The following is a 17180-nucleotide window of genomic DNA, read 5'->3' as shown; positions in this document are numbered from 1 at the left end:
GGTAGGCATTAATACCCTGTGGCATTTCTTCTCCCAGTCTATCTTATCATGGTTGAAGTGCCCCATGATTAAGGATCGAGACCAATTCCTGATTGCAACTGAGGCAGAGCTTTCCATGGTAATGATAACTGCCCTCTCACTACTGTCAAGGTTGTATAACATTGCTAGTGATATACAACCTCATCCCCTTAGGCCCCTCCCATCGTTATGGTTCCTGCTATATAACCACTGAATCCTTCACAGCCTGAGATTGACAGCTCGAATCTCCAATCCTTCCTAATTAACAAGGCAAGGACCACCTTTCCGTTTTCTAACCTAACCTATATAGGTTAGGTTAGAAAAACGGAAGATATATATATATATATATTCTGGCCTGAATATACATATTTTATTATAAACCCAGCTCTTGATAGTTGGCTGGGTTTGTCCACTCTTCTATTGTCCTTATTCTGTCGATTATTTTGGTGCTATTTGTCAAGATCTCTGATGAAATAATTTTTAAAAATTAAAATTATACTGAGACCGTTGAGGCTGACAGTATCCAAGTGGGCATGTGAAGGCATAGACTCAAGTCGATTCAACTTGAGAATGGTCCAGGACGGACCGAAACGTCGTCGTCACTTCACCTTCTAGTGTGTGGTCTGGTCAACGACGTCATTGTTTGTGGTTGTTGAAATAAACGCCATGTGAATCACGCGTTTATTTCTCTCCCTGCCAAATTATAACACGAGTGAGCCTTGGAGCACCAGAGATTTACACAGTTGAATCACCACCATCTTTTCCTTAAAGTCAAAGGTACGTTTGATTATTCCAAGGGTTTGGTTAAATTATTTTACTGCAGGTCTTACGTGTTGTGCAACTTTCACTGTGTGATGGATTTTGTCTCCAAGATCCTTTTCTTAATCAAAATGCTGCAAGTACTTACTATTAATTTGATAGTTGTATTCACCTAGTTGTGCTTGCGGAGGTTGAGCTCTGCTCTTTAGGCCCGCCTCTCAACTGTGACTACCAACTAATTTTTTAAATTAGTGTCATGGGTTGTTATTCCCTACATACAAGGTCTTGCATTTTCAACATTAAAAAGCATTTGTCAGTCTTCTGACCATATGTAGATCTCTGTAAGGCTTCAACATAATTTTAATTTCCCACTTTACCATAGTGTCAGCTGCAAATTTGATAACGCATTGTGGTTTCTAATGTTTGATGATGGGGTTTGTAATATTTTCATCTATATCATTGATGTTTGACAAAAAGGGTTGACCCCAAAATGGACCCCTGTGGTACTCCACTCACCATATTTCTTCAGTCAGATTCATTCCCATTTAGGACGACCCTGTTCTTTTCAGATGAGGGTTCCATGCCGGGGTTGCGTATTCAAGAGTGGGTGTTACATACATTATGTACAGCACCCGGAATGATCCACTGTCCAAGTATCTGAAGGATACATGGATATTGACCAGTATGGCATATGCCGCTGACGTTATTCTGCAAATGTGTGCCTCTGGCATTAGATTTGGGGTTATGTCTACTTTCAGATCGTTCTCATTTTCTGATGCAAGAATTTGTATCCCGTTCATCCTCTACTGTACAGCAGTACAAGATGACAGGAAGACAGCGAGTGTGTGTGTTTCTGCAGGATCGAGTTTGTAGCTCTTGGACCCCGCTTTTCCAACCACCGGATATCTATAATATAATGACTCACGGCCTATATTTTCTCTTATCAAGTCTACTAGGCTAACTACTGACCATCCCCAAGTTGCAACCCACAACATCTATCTCCTAAGTACCCATTTACTGCTAGTTGAACAGAAGCATCAAGTAAAAGGAAACGTTGCCCAAACGCTTCTGTCTTGCCATAGAGATCAATCCTGCAATCCTCAGATGAGAGTCAAGGACGTAGCCTTCTGTGCTATAAGACCCTTGTATGGTTGTGTAATTACAAAGGTAAGATGAAACGGCAAAAAAAAAATCAAGGACGAATATCAGTTATTTACTTAACCTTGTGTATATTTTCCTATTTCAGTGTGTTGAGGTAAGAGAGTAGTGATGTAACTGTGCAGGGAGGCGGGGTAGCCCCTCACTCACCCTCAACCCCGCGCCAAAAACTAGTCTTCGCTCCCCACCTCACCTTTTTATGCACTCGTGAACACTGGGCAGCCATCCAATACAAATACCATTGAGTACTGATTAAATAATGCAAACGTAATAGCAAAGGTAACTAATATCACTTTTTAGTTGTAAACGAATATTTGTAAGGCATACGAAAGGTCTAGGAGTGTGTCCTTGTAAGAAAGTGTGAAAGGTCTCAACACGAGTCCCCAGAACAGCGAAGGGGAGTTTCCCCCCCTCTTGTCCGGGTAACAGATACCCTCCTCCCCGGATTAAAAAAAAATAAAAATCTTCCTGAGAGGTTCAAGACGCAGTTTCCCTGCCCCGGCTACCCCCTGATCTAGCCGGACGCTCCACTAGTGAGTCACCATAGATCAGACCAGCCTGTACTCGCCGGTCTCCTGTATTCCAGGTCAGTGTATCCTCTCTCCAAGATAACATATTTCCTCACAAACAAACTTTTAACTCATCTCCTGTCCTAGCTTACCCTCTTACAGCACATTATTAATATACTATATCTTCAAGAGTAACTAATCATAAACTATTTAACTAAAAACTAATTTTGTTCCGCTTTGTCCAGTTCTCTCTGTATATATATATATATATATATATATATATATATATATATATATATATATATATATATATATATATATATATATATATATATAATAATAATAATAATAATAATAATAATAATAATAACTAGAATAAAGTCCGTCTTGCCTAGAACTCATGCCATTAGGGCTGTGAATAACGCTCTCCTTGGAGCCTCCCTCGGGTCTAACACCATTGAGGAGATCCTTGATAAGAAAATCACAGGCCTCAGGTGGATGGAAAACAGGATAGGTGACATCGATGCCGACGATGATTTTTATCTTCTCACTAAATGCCTATCCCTTCCGAGGCTAACCTACTTTCTGAGGGCAGCCCCATCCTACGACAGCCCAAAGCTTGAAGAGTATGACCTATTACTGAAGACCATGCTAGAAAAATTTGTCAACCTCTTCCTTAATGAATGCCAGTGGAAACAAGCCACTCTTCCTGTCAGGTTCGGCGGCTTGGGTGTCCTCACTGCCACTCAAATTGCTGTCCCAGCCTTCCTGTTTTCCTCCTCAGCATCAGATGACCTGGTTAAATAAATTCTACCTGACAACCTGTGACTTAGCAGGGATACAGGACTCTCACTACACAAAATGCGACACAAAATAGGGTACCATGGCAGACCCAGCACTCAGACCAACCATGTTGAAAGCCAAGAAACAATCCAGCTGGGACAGCCCCATTGTAGACAAAGAAGCCACAGCTATGCTGGAGGCAGCAACAACCCCCAGTGATCGTGCACGCCTCACAGCTGTGCATGCAGGGGACTTCCTTTTTGGCAGTCCCTATGTCTGCGACAGGCACGTCTTGATAAGCAGGAGCTCCGTATTGCAGTGCCTCTCCGCCTTGCTGCCCCTATCCACACTGTTCATAGGTGTATTTGCAGTGAGACAGAGGCAAACGAATATGGATTGCATGGCCTGCACTGTGGAAAATCTGGCAATTGGCACTCTAGACACAACGAAGTCAATGACATTAAAAGGAGCCTTGCCTCTCTAGGAAACAAACTTCCTATTATTTCCTTAGTTATTTGTTTTTGCAAACAATATTATATATATATATTTTTTTTTTATTAGCTAGTAGCGTGTATGGGTGTTTATAGCTACGTGGTTTAAACTGGATCTCCCTTTACTTTTCCTTTAATATTTTAAAGTTGAGGTAAATATTCCGTAAGCTTATTACTTTTTTATTGAAAAATTATTTTATTAACTTTAAATATGACGATTTTGGCGAGAGTAAAGTTTTAGCATCTCGTTCCAGTCCATCCCTAACGACCGGTTGTGACCCAAAATGTTACATGCATGTATAGATATCAGCGATAATTGCTTCAAACTATTTCCCACCGGAATCTACGTTATTTAAAATATATTTTAGCCGCCCTCGTGTAGCTCTAAATCACTTGTACAAATATCACAAGCTATACATTATTCATGATTCGTATTCATCTATATCTGCATGTTTGTTCATCCGACTCAATGTCTATATTTACAGAACTTTCTGTTTAGTTTACTCCCCCCCCCCCCCCCAACCACCGCCGCCCATGTTAGGTCATCCTACTCTTACACTCATCACGCCCTCCCTCTCTCCCCTCTCCCAGGTAGGACTTGTTCACCCCTTCCAGGCATCTTCACTATCCCCTCCCAGGCAGCCTTCAGTCTTCCCTCACAGGTAGTCCTCATACTCCTCTCCCAGGCAAACCCTCATTCACCTCTGTTAGGCAGCCTTCATTATTCTATCCCAGACAGACATTTTACCCTTCCCAGGCAGCCCTCATCCACAAACGCCCACACATTACCAATGTAGGCGATTATTAGGCTACACATAGAAATATGTAGCATAATAAATCCCACATTGTTTGAGTTAGGAAAATACTATTTGTCAAATACAAATGCTGTTCTTAAATGATTCCCACCATTTTGCACCCGCAAGATAACGTAAGTTTTTAGGGGTTGACAAAAGACGTTTGAAAAGCTGTTCATTTGAGACAGTTAAGCAAGTCCCAGCTGTGTCTGGGTACAAGTGACAGGATGAACAACCCAGCGGGTTTTCTTCCTATTGGGCTGTGTCTTGTTCACTCACAGGATGAGTTTCTCATCCAAATTCTCACACATTAATATTTATAAGTAAATTAAGATTTATTCTCTTACACAAGGAATTTTGGGTTTCTTGCCTTATTATCGCTCTCATCTACTACCTTACTATTCACCCATACACATGTATTACAGCAGCTGAACAGAGTACTAGTCCTCTATCGCTGCGTAATGGCATCCCTTGTGAGAGCACCTCTCGTGCTTGTGTGTATTTACTATTTGTGTCTGCAAAATCAAGCTACTGTATTACCTCTTGTACCTCGTCTTTCTAACCATCTATTGTTCCTCTATTACATATATTTCTCCAACACGCACACACATCCCTAGGAAGTGGCCAGTAGCAGCTGTCCAACTCCAAGGTACCTATATACTGCTAGGTGAACAGGGGCATCAGAGCGAGATACTCTACCCATTTGTTTCCGCCTTGGCCAAGAATCGAACCCGGGCCCTCAGGACTACACTCCCAAGTGCTGTCCACTCAGCCGCGAGACCCCGCATCTGTGTGTGTGTGTGTGTTTTCTCTTACCTCCAGAGCAAAGGAGAATCTTTCATAATCATTTACTTATTCGGAACACTGGGCTCTTTTTATGCACGAATTTGAAATTTTAATTCAATTAGTTCTCCAAGAACTGGTTAATTTCTTGTAATTATATACTTTGATTGGAAATATTAATTGTTTAATTGCTTCTTGTGGTAATGATGTCAGGACCAACTGAGCTTGCCTGAGTCCACATAGCTATCAAGTGTGCATTAATTTGTTAATCAAACCTAAAGAGAAAACTCAAGAGATTTATTTCTTAATATTTTATGATTAGAAGTTATGGTGAATATTTCCCACACATTGAGAGGGGAAGGAGAGGAGGGCCGAGGCAACCCCCACCTGCTCCACAAGTCGTATGCGAGCCCCCTTTCCTCACTGAGACGAGGGGAGACCCTAGAGAAAGGTCATCCCTTCCTCACTGTGACAAGGGGAGATCCTTGAGAAGGGTCACCCCCTTCCTCACTGTGACAAGGGGAGATCCTTGAGAAGGGTCACCCCCTTCCTCACTGTGACAAGTGGGAAACCCTTGAGAAGGGTCAACTCATGAAATGTAACAAGAAGTAACTGTCTCAGGGTAGTCTGGTCAAGGTAGTGTTGACAATGTCGTGTGGAAGTGGTAAAAGCAGCAGCATGAAGGGGATAAAAATCAGTATATCTTTCTAACGCATGGTTAAAGTCTAAAATTCACCTGATTATATTAAATATACCAACACTTGAAACATTTTAAGACATTAACTGAACATTGAGAGGAGCAACTAATTGCCAGTAGTGTACTGGCTATTCTCACCACCTTGGTTCAGACATGCCCAGATATGATATAGATAATCTTTGGCAAAGTACTATATATGCACAATTTTTATTATTATTATGCATTGACTAACCTATAAATGACTTGCTTCCAAAATTTTACTTCACGAAAGGCTTCCAGTTTAATTGCAGCCGAGAGGGATATAACTGACCTATGGGTGTATCCTGGAAATGAAGTTATTTCTTTGTATTAATTAGTATACTTAGCGAAAGATTCAACTGTATGTACTGTGTATATATGTACTGTATGTTTTATTTATGTATATATAGGCCTTTTTTTTAAAGCAAGATTTAACAAGTGAACATTAAATGGGAGTATATCCAACACTTAAATATCCCCTCCAAATAAATAAAAGTGCACACTAAAAAAAATCGTTGTCAAATTAAAGTAAAGACAAGAACCTCATATTCCATTTAACTGATCCTATTGTTTAGCAGTAAATTTTAGACCTTGAGAATGAAAATAAAATGGATCCCTAATGAAGGTGATCATTATGCAGGGCACATCTACCGTTTGCTCTTTTTTCTTTTGAAGTTTACCGTGTATAATTTCAAGAGGATATTAGGGTAACAATAAATTAAAGTAAAAATTGACAAGATGCAAGCTGATATTTAATGTCATACCGACTTCCTAATAATGGAGATTCATGCACACTTTAAATAACACATTCAACACATGCTTACTACATCCTTATTGTAATATGCACTCCCAGTTTTGGAGCCTTTAAGCATAAACAAATTCAGGAAGAAAATAGTATTTATCTTATTAATCCAATGTGAGTACCTATTCCCAAGTATAAACACAGCAGCCTAAAAAACGTCAAAAGCTGCAGGTAAACCATCTGAATTAATATTATAGTGTTTATTTGCATTTTTGAACCATTATTTTACTCTGCAGGACTGAAACCATAAAGAGTTGCAACTCTTGTAAGGAGCTCGGCCACAACTTGACGAAGATGAGGGTCATGTGCATGTGCAGTTAAGGAACGTATTGTTGGGAACAACAGAGGTAGCAACGGCCCTAACTCAGAGTCGCTTAGCTGACTGATGAGATCAAACACCGTCACCACCATTTCTGTCCAAACCTTGAGGTGTGCTTCACTGTCCTGTTGGAAAAGGGTATCATTTAATAGATTTATAATACCAGTATTATATAAACATTGAATCAATAGCAGCCATTCAGAATATTATAAGACATGTATTTTATTTGTGTCATGTATTTTATAGTATTTCTGCATGGAGGGGTTCAACACTGCAAACCCCTTTAAACTCATTGTTCCCCCCAGTCAAAATCAGCAATTAGAACAAATTCTGTTTGCAAATAACCTACAGCCCTGCTAAATTTTCTAAATGTACTCAACACACAAACACTACACAGATATTGTTGGTGTTCTTTAAACATACAAGACCCATATCACAATACTAACCCTAACCTAAAAATATTCTTGGATGGATATAACATAACACGTGAATATTATCACACAAGAAATATATCTGATATTCTCAGCAGACTAAATCAATAAAAACACACACTTCAAATAAGAGATACCTAAAATACTGAATTCCCTTTCTAACAATATACAAAAATTACTCAATTTAATGTTAGGTGAACAGAAGCATTAGATGAAAGGAAATGTGCCAAACCATTTCTGTCCCTCCCGGGAAATGTACCTCGGATACCCTATTGCACATGAAGAACAAAGTCAACTGTAATACAAGACCCTGAATGGAGCCAGCCAGAGCAACTAGTTACAAGGAGCCACTTAGTGGATCCTCCAGAAATGAGAGAGGATTCTGAAGTGTCCTTATTTTCTTCCTTATTTAGAGGAAAATAAGCTTGATAGTCTGAAACAATTAGGAACATACCTTCATGAGACTGTTAGTTCTTTGTTCTTCAATCTCTGGGGGCACAGGTTCGGCAGGTCTACTAGGACGTTTCTCCAAAAATGGATTTGTTCTCTTTTCTCTGTGTAGTGACGGAAGGGAGTGCTGGTTTTTCCTTCGCCTATAATCAGTCATTAAAGTGGCTATGTCTCTTTCAGTGGCGACACGATAAATGCTCTGCTGAGCTCCTGGAAATTTGACACAAACAATTCAAACCTGATATACCATCTTTTAGTTATTGTCATGTTGTAGAAATTTACAAAAATAGAAAAACCATGAGAGTAACACAGACAATGTTAATATTAGATATATACAGTACATACAACCTTTTGTGGTAACATCGCCGAGCAGGGATTATGAAGGGATACCTGCTGTAAAAAATACAGGGATTACGAAGGCTATGTGATAGTGAACAAACATGAATGTAAAAAAGACTATGGAATACAGTTATCTCTATGGAATTAAGATATGTTATGACAATCTCATGGCAAGAGGGGCTGAGTATTTGAATATGAAGCACAAAAATTTTGTCATGTTATATAAATACAGAATGTCACTTCACTGATTGCCGATATATGATATTAACCCACATGGGATGAGCTTACATTATACTGGTGGGCTGTCATGGAGGTGAAGTCATGGGGCATTGACTGCTGAGTTATGGTGAATATAATGCTGGTATATTAAGTTTTCAGAGATTATCTGCAGAATGCAAGGTAGAGTGACAACTACAAAATCCTCCCCAAACAGTAACTATCCTTCATTATATAATCCTGTATCAAACTAGGTACTGTATATAGATACATTTTATTAGGAAAGTAAAAGTGAATATATTATGCAAAGGCAAAGGCATCAGTGAAATGAACTGCGATGCACTATATGTGAAATGACAGTTGAACATTGGATTACATATGCTAGAATTGAAAACCCAACATTGAATGTAACGAAACGGTTCTTACTGGTAAAGCCCCGGTGGCTCCCTGTCGTTATCGCACTGAGATTGCGCCGTGCTACAAAGTCACATCAGTCGCAGGAGTTCTCTGTGGCCTAACTGGAACCCGAGCCAGAATCTGGCCCACTTCACAGAGGTACAAAGAGCAAATGACATTCTGCCATTTCATTGGAAAGCATCCAGACAGTCAATGAATCTTTACAGATAACTACTGGGTTCACAAGTACCAAAGCCCTGGCTCTGCCAAACAACTCTCAAATTATTCAAATGAAACTAAATAATTGAATTCACTAAATTTGCTTGAAACCATTAGTATCAATTGCTGCCATTAGGCAACCCAAAACCAGCCAATTCTGGAGCAGATGCCCCATCATGAAAGATCGAAGATGAACCAATGGTCTGTTGAGTACCTCTTCAGCACTGGGAATAATCGGGACAACCAACGAAGGGACAAGGTTCGCTTGACTACACCCAAGTCTAACCCCATTGCAAGGACCTGAGGCACCCTCTATCCTAAGAGAATATTATTGACCTACTGCACACAAGAGGCTATTCTGGAACCTGGAACATTCTATACAGGTGACAGGGAGACTTCTAACATTAATGAACCATTTTCTAACTGACAGACAGATGAGGGAAGTAATTAGCGACCATGTATCTGACTGGAGGAGTGACAGTTTACCAAATTGTAAACACCAAATTGTTATCATCCCAACTCTGCCTATGACAATGTTAACAAGAGTTAATGAAACCCAACTCTTAGTGTCAGGCTAAATGAAACTATGAAAATGAATTTTTGGAGAGTTAATTTTTTAACTTCCTTTTCAAGTGAAAAAAGTAAGGAAAAATAGAGAAAATTCATGCTAGAATCATTTATCTCACCCTTTTGCCTTACCTGCTAAACTAGCAATGCCAGAGTCTCCACCCTCGGCAAACTCTGGCAACTCCGAGTCTTCAGAGTCAGAGCTGTAGTCTCGTGCCAAGTCCGAGAAGGTAAAAGGCTTTTCTTCATGAACTTCTTCTCTTATAGACAAGTCTGAAGGAACTGTTGCACAACTAGGACTGGCACCAATGGTCATTGTGCCAGAAATGGGATCTTTATCTTCAGTTTCTACATCCAAGTCCATTTTCTTCCCTTTTGTAAAATGCTCATTAAATTCTTCAAGACTCCTTGTCCACTGAGCCAAACTTTTACGATGAGCTGTAGGAAATTCATCTGGCTGCACAGTAAGAAAGAAAATAGGTTGATCATCAATTCTATCCACTGCAGAATAATGACCATCACGATCTATAACAAGATCTAAATACACATCACAGAGCTCGGTGAAGGAATCCCGTAGCAACTGTATGTACTGCATCGTGTCTTCCTTTAAGAGATGTTTGGGCCGAGGGCACTTTATACTTGTAGGATCCGGTACATCTTCATTATCATTGTCCATATCGGCAGATTTCCCAAGTTCATTTAATTCTCTTTTGAAGGTATTTTTTGCCTTGATATCTTGCTCAAGAACCTCCTTTACTTCAGGAAGCCCTAAGCCATGTTTCACTTGTGCTAAGGTCAAGTCAAATAGAGTAACCATTCTTAATGTCCAACTAGCTCCTGCCTGTTTGTAAAGATTTGCTGCTCTTTCTGCTTGAGCTACCTTCTGAATTAAGAATTTTAATCCTGGACGACGATCAAATTCAACAGCTGCTGTATATGAAACTTGCAGTGCGTTAAGCAACACCTGCACATGCTCAGGAGTCATAAAACGAAGAAATCCTGGAACTTGGCCTTCACTCTCGGCAACTCTTCCTTCTTCACTGTCTCCTTGAGAAAAGTCTAAGCCCTGGAGCAACACATTAGCTAAACTGTTGGCAAGAAAAATAGGCAGCTATTAATTCATTGATTTGTTTTGAGCAAATTTAATTGTAAATTCACAGTTCAAAAAGGAGAATATTCAACAACCTGTTAGTATAGTGCAAAAATATATTGATAAATGCATAGATGTATTACATAAAATGATCAAGACAGGAGATTATGCAAATGTATAATACTATACAATTTTAATTGAAACAACTAACAAATTACATGGGAATGTTTTACTAATACTACATTACTTCAGGAGATGCAAAATTTATGCCCCACAAAGTGGTGGGTGGTAGGGTTGTGCACCACAATACTCGTACACAAACTTAGCAATAAAACATACTTTATTTGTATACATCATTCTCAAAATTATACCACACCTTGGTATAATATGTGGAGATCCCCGAACCAGAAGTGTCCCCAAGGTCTGAAGAAGAATTTGATGAGCAAGAAGACCCACAACTAATGTTCGGAAGGGAACACGAACAGGTTCTCCTTCTATAGTGTCTGGGTTGATGGTACCCATTTTGTAAGTAGGTCCTTGCTCTTCTGGATACAACAGGAAGATAAATGATCGATCTTCAGCATCTGGGTTATCTATATTGGCAGATACGTTACTACGCTGAGTGTCTAATAGGAAAACCTGAAAAAGATAAAATACAAGCTCAGTAATGTATTGAAAATGCTTATGAATTACAAAATTTAAACTTTTTTTTTTAAACTTTCTATGGCGTATTCATTAAACAAAGAAAAACCACCGTAAAAACACCTTAAATGTTTACTTCTGAATACAGTAGTTACAACAAAACCCAATAAAGTTGAATATTTTACCTGATGGGAGAGTTGCCTCAGGCGGTCACTGTCCTTGCCAGTGCAATCTCTTCTGGCTGCTACTTTGACTTGACCTACATCACCATAGAAGTTTGGTGAGTCTGGCTGGAAGAGGTTCATCAACTGATACAAAGGATACAGAGCCACCTGCAAGAGATACAAGAAATCCAACAGAGCCAAAGGATACAGAGCCCTGTATCCTTTGATACAAAGGATACAGAGCCACCTGGAACAGAGATACAAGAAATCCAAGATACTGTAATAGTAACGTGTTAATTAACTCGTGCTTTATTACTTAGAGAGAGGAAAGAATTTTTTAATATGAAAACATAATGAAAGAGAGTTGGTAAAAATACCCAAGGTTCAATATTAACATTTAACATTTACAACATGCCATAAAACACAAAATAAAGCTTCACATCTATGTGCTACATAATCCAAATTTGGTAAAATATATGAACATCAAAAACAGATTGACAATGTCCCCAATGTTTATGGATTATTATATAAATCACAAATAAAATTTGTTTTAATGGTACATTACACCAAGCAAATAATGGGAAACATTTAATAGAACCCTCTAACGTAATGAAGCTTATCACTTGATATTTTATACCTGGCAACCACGGTGAAGAGCACACACCACCACATTCCAATACTCGGGTGGTAGATTTTCACCGCAACTGTTGATAACATGTCTGCAATAAAATAAAGTGTTGAATGTCATGAAATGCCCTTTTCTGGTTGGGGTCCTCAGTAGCTTCCTGAGCTAAGCACTAATTTAGCCACCCTAGGGGCAGTGTTTTACAACTGGATTTCTGCGAGACTAATATAGAAAAGATAAAAACAATAAATATTTATCACAAAATAGATTTGTAACAAATATTTCTTCATTACAGTCTTGAATCAGCATTATATGCACATAAAATTTTAAGAGTTGTGCCATGGTATAAAGGCTGGGAATGTTCTCCCTAAGGGAGATCAACCCAAAACCCAATATTTAAGCTACACCACAAAGAAAAAAAGGCATTATCATGCAATATTAAAAAAAAATCTTATATTATTTATTAACATGACAGTAAATCAATAAGACTATGTTAATGCTTTTATATTCTGATGATTCAATATGTCCCACCTATAAAACACATGCTCACGTTCGTGTGATGAAATATGTCATCAGCTCGTTAATTTTTACTTAAATGAATTACTTAAATGAGTCAGAATATGATTCTGCCTTCAAATCACATGCCACACAAGTGGGTGCAGATTAGAGGCCCCTGTGGTGGGTGGGCCATGTTCACTAATACCTCGCATAACTCCATTAAATGTCCCTGACCACACCTCACTCATTTCTGCCAATACATCTAGTAATCTACAGTAACTATTTCAAACAGCAATTTAAAGTGTATACTCTTTATAACTCCATACTAGAACTACAAAAAAAAAAAAAAGCCTTTGAATTTATGAAAAAGAACTTAAAAGATGTATCATTTGGCTGTTCCTTTATGCAAGCTCTCATTGTGTTCTAGGACATGCCTCTAGACCTGTGGGCAGGTGTTGCATACAGCACTGTGCCACGGGCAATTTTCAAGCATTCCTGAGAGGTCATAATGTGATGAGGGAGCCACTGAAGAATATTAAATCCAGCCCAGAATAACCAACAGTGGTCTTTCCACAAAAATCACAATTTGTCCCCGATACATAATCTAATTATTTGGTGATCCTTTTACTCTGCTTTTTGTATATTTTTGAAGTTTCCCCCTTTTTCTACCTTTTCAAATTTACTTGTACTTTTCTGTGGTTACTTAGTACCTATGTACCATCTATTTCCTCTGGCTACATTTTTGTATCTCACAAAATTTATTAGAACAATTGCTACTCTGAAGAGCACATGCTGACTACCACCCAGTGGAAGTCATTGGTGGCAGCCAGCAAGAGCCAAAATTAGTAGCCACTATGATATCAAACAGGTCTTTGAAGGATTGTGAACATTTTATAAGTCAACCTTCTGAGGTCATTCCTTGATGGATTAAACATTTTTCCAGTTTACTTAAAGCTCATTTCCCCCCCCCCCACCCCCCATTTAAACACGTTAGATAATGACCAAAGTGAGAATCCAGAAACTAACCTAATACAAGCACAACCAAGTCTGGAGGTGGACTCCGTAGGGTGTGTAATGCACTCCACCAGCACCAGAAGACACTGCTGCAGCATCAAACGTGCACTCTGGTTCTCACTTAAAACACCTAGAAAAGTAATACGTTCCGTTATGACCTGTCTTTGACAAGGCTATCGGTGGACAATTTTCCACAAGGCAATTTAAAATAAAATGATACGGTATTGGAATACATTTAGTGAGGAAACTTAGGGTAAAATCAATATTCATAAATGGCTTCAAAATTGTACCTTTATTAGACATTTTTTTAATGTATTCTACCACCAAGTCTGAGGTGAGACCAGTGTATTGCTTGAATGATGCAGTGAAGTCCCAGGATGTTGGGGAGGAGTAGGTGTTTGACCTTCTGAGCCAACCTTGCATCAAAGGCAACAATAGGTGGTTCACGCAATACATTCCGAATGTGGACCCTAAGGAGAGAGCACATAGGGATGGTACATCAGTAATAATGCCACTTCGATAAATCTCCTGTAAATAACAAACATATAATGTACAGTCTACACCTTTCCACAGTTTGAGTTTAATTTTTTAATTACAATACTGCATATGCAAAGCATCAATTTTCAGTTTTCTACATTTAAAAGTTAATCACACAAACACCCCTTTAATATTTGTTTCATAGATAAATGATTATAAAATAAGTACAAATTTATCCAGGAATTAACTGGCCCTCCATTTTCATGCTCTGATATTTTTTATGAAAGCACCAATACAGCACCTCTCATCTTTCACAATGACACTTCATACTTTCTATGAAGATTTATGTTCACCTCATTGTTTATTAATTAGGAAATGAATGATGCCTTTGTTTTAAAGAAATACCTGGGCAATCTGGTAAACTACGAAGTAGTGAGAACAGCGTATCCAGTACTTGTGGCTGATAACGTCTTGGACAAGTCATTGTTGCTCCCGCGAGTCCTTCTAGCAAGAGGTACCATACTTGCAAGATTCCGCTGCTGCGATCCATTGATGCCAAATAAATTCCCTTGGGACAGTTGTGGGAAGGCCACAGTGGTGCATAGGAAACCTGTCAATGCATCACTTGCTTATAAATTCGTAATAATATTCAGCTTACCTCTGTCATATATAGGAATATGTACTTTCAATTGCAACAGCAGAATATGTGAATATGTAGAATCTTGTATGAGTTAATACACACTTAATACCTAAATTGTGGCTATATTTTTTCAATAGCTATCCTTATTAAGTGCAATGCAGAAAGAACAGTAAAGCAGTATATTAAAAAATCCTTACTGTAGTGTTGGTGTTGGAAAGTGTCAACTTTCACAAAGTTGTGCACAGAAGCCAGTTTCATTGCCATCACTAACATGTATGTGTGAGTAATTTACTATGTATATTGACAGGATGAGAGCCATGATCATGGCAACATGTCTTTCCTACAATCTTTGTCATACAATGTTTTGAAGCTTCTGATAGTTGGGGCATACACTACCCTCTCATTCTAATTATTCCCTGTCTACCACACAGCAAAATGAATATTTATTATTTTTTAGGGCATCACCGTTTGTTTTCTAGCTTCTCTTGTCTTGTCTACGTTTTGCTTGCTTGTGGCCTATAAGAATTTAAGGCAATTAATTTTTTGGTCTGGTTTCATATCTCTAATGCTACCAACTTTACATCTATCGAGTTATTGAATATTACTGCCTTTACATTTAAATGCTCCATAATCATCAATTTTGTACTCAAGCTGAATAGCTCCCCCCCCCCCCCCCATTCCCCTAGAAATAGAATCTCATCTAGAATTCTCGCCTCTAGTTTTGGTTCCATAAACATCATGATATCCAGTAAATTCTTTTGTATATTATTTCTTTCTGTTTTCAAACTCATTCTATATATACATAGTATATTAGTCTAATATTTTCTAGAATTTTTTCCTCTTTTTTAGGACCAATATTCATCTTTCTCTATTGCTGTGCATAGTTGCCTCAAGAGTTCCATTTCACCAGTTCCCCAAGTCCTACTACCTTGAAGAATAAAAAATATTTTTCTTATTACAAATATACAGTGTACAGTATTACTACAAGATTGAAAACTATAAAAATGCAAAGTTTTTACAAGTTACCTATTATCATCATATTCATACCTAATGAAATGGGAATCTGTTGAGCTGAACACACGCCATTTCAACCTTAATCATGTCTGTGACAAGGAACTTAGCAACTGGTCTCACTGCATAGTTTTGAAGGGAAGGGGAGATAGTGGAGAGTATCAATCCACAACAGAGTGACTGCTCATTGTCAGACTAAAGAGCAAAAACAACCTTCTCAAAACCCCTGCAAGCAAACATTGTAATTACCTAAATGTAATTACAGGATTAGAGCTACACTTCTGGTGTCTCATCTTCTTTGAGATTATCTTGAGTTATCTTGAGATGATTTCGGGGCTTTAGTGTCCCCGCGGCCTGGTCCTCGACCAGACCTCCAACCACAGGAAGCAGCCCGTGACAGCTGACTAACTCCAAGGTACCTATTTACTGCTAGGTAACAGGGGCATCAGGGTGAAAGAAACTCTGCCCGTTGTTTCTCGCCAGCGCCCAGGATCGAACCTGGGACCACAGGATAACGCGTCTAGTGTTCTGTCCGCTCAGCCACCAGCTTCCAAGCACTACTTTCTCCCTTAACTTATTCCAACTGTCTACCACTTTGCTTGCAAAAAGAAGACTAATATTTTTTTGGCACCTCTGTTTCCTTAGCTTGAATTTATGACCTCTTGTTCTTCAGGCCTGCCAGTGTCAGGAATTCCTGTCAATTTGGTCAGTTCCCAGTGTTATTTTGTAAGTGGTGATATCACCTCTTTTTTTCTTTTATCTTCTAGCTTTGGCATATTCAATGCCTTTAGCCTCTCTTCATAACTCTTGGTTTTCAGGTTTGGAAGCCAATTTTGTAGCATGCCTTTGTACTTTTTCCAGTTTACTGATGTGCTTCTTGAAATATGGGCACCATACAACTGCTGTATATTTCAATTTTGGTCTCATGAACAGTTTCTTTAGTTTCAGTTTCCCCAATCTATTAAAAGCAATTCTGAAATTGGAAAGTGCAGCATATTTTCATATATTTCTGTATTCCTTTTGGTAAATCATTTATGTTGATGATGAACATTACTGGTGCACGAACTGAGCCCTGTGGTACTCCGCTAGTAACACTCCTCCAGTCAGATGCATTGCCTCTGATTATCGCTCTCAAACACTATGCTGAAGCACATTCCCTAACTTTCTTGCATAGTAGGTCCTTATTTTCTCAACCTTGGGTAGGTCATTTTCTGACCTACCAGGCAGCATCTCAGCAGCTGCTCTGAGCAGCTCAGAGCAGCATCCCAAC

The 17180-nt window shown here is 38.8% G+C and overlaps 1 protein-coding gene across 5 annotated transcripts in view; it reads right to left on the bottom strand.

The window, feature by feature from the left end:
* Positions 1-5577: 5577 nt before the first annotated feature.
* LOC123768483 (brefeldin A-inhibited guanine nucleotide-exchange protein 3) overlaps positions 5578-17180 on the bottom strand; it is a 40931-nt gene continuing 29328 nt past the window's right edge. For 4 of the 5 annotated variants that reach the window (XM_045759070.2, XM_045759073.2, XM_069336258.1 and 1 more), the window contains 9 exons: positions 14665-14869; positions 14073-14252; positions 13795-13912; positions 12283-12364; positions 11667-11813; positions 11216-11478; positions 9882-10837; positions 8017-8222; positions 6741-7256 (listed from right to left, as the gene is read on the bottom strand). In XM_045759070.2, the coding sequence (XP_045615026.1) occupies positions 7038-7256; positions 8017-8222; positions 9882-10837; positions 11216-11478; positions 11667-11813; positions 12283-12364; positions 13795-13912; positions 14073-14252; positions 14665-14869 (2376 nt within the window). In that variant the 3' untranslated portion in view covers positions 6741-7037. Of the gene's footprint in view, positions 7257-8016; positions 8223-9881; positions 10838-11215; positions 11479-11666; positions 11814-12282; positions 12365-13794; positions 13913-14072; positions 14253-14664; positions 14870-17180 lie in introns of all 5 variants that reach the window. The other variant, XM_045759074.2, reaches the window with a different exon arrangement.

The sequence above is a fragment of the Procambarus clarkii genome, chromosome 35, assembly GCF_040958095.1.
Source record: "Procambarus clarkii isolate CNS0578487 chromosome 35, FALCON_Pclarkii_2.0, whole genome shotgun sequence".
Lineage (NCBI taxonomy): Eukaryota > Metazoa > Arthropoda > Malacostraca > Decapoda > Cambaridae > Procambarus > Procambarus clarkii.
Note: the sequence above shows the minus strand (reverse complement) of the source record. Positions and strands in the feature narration are given on the sequence as shown.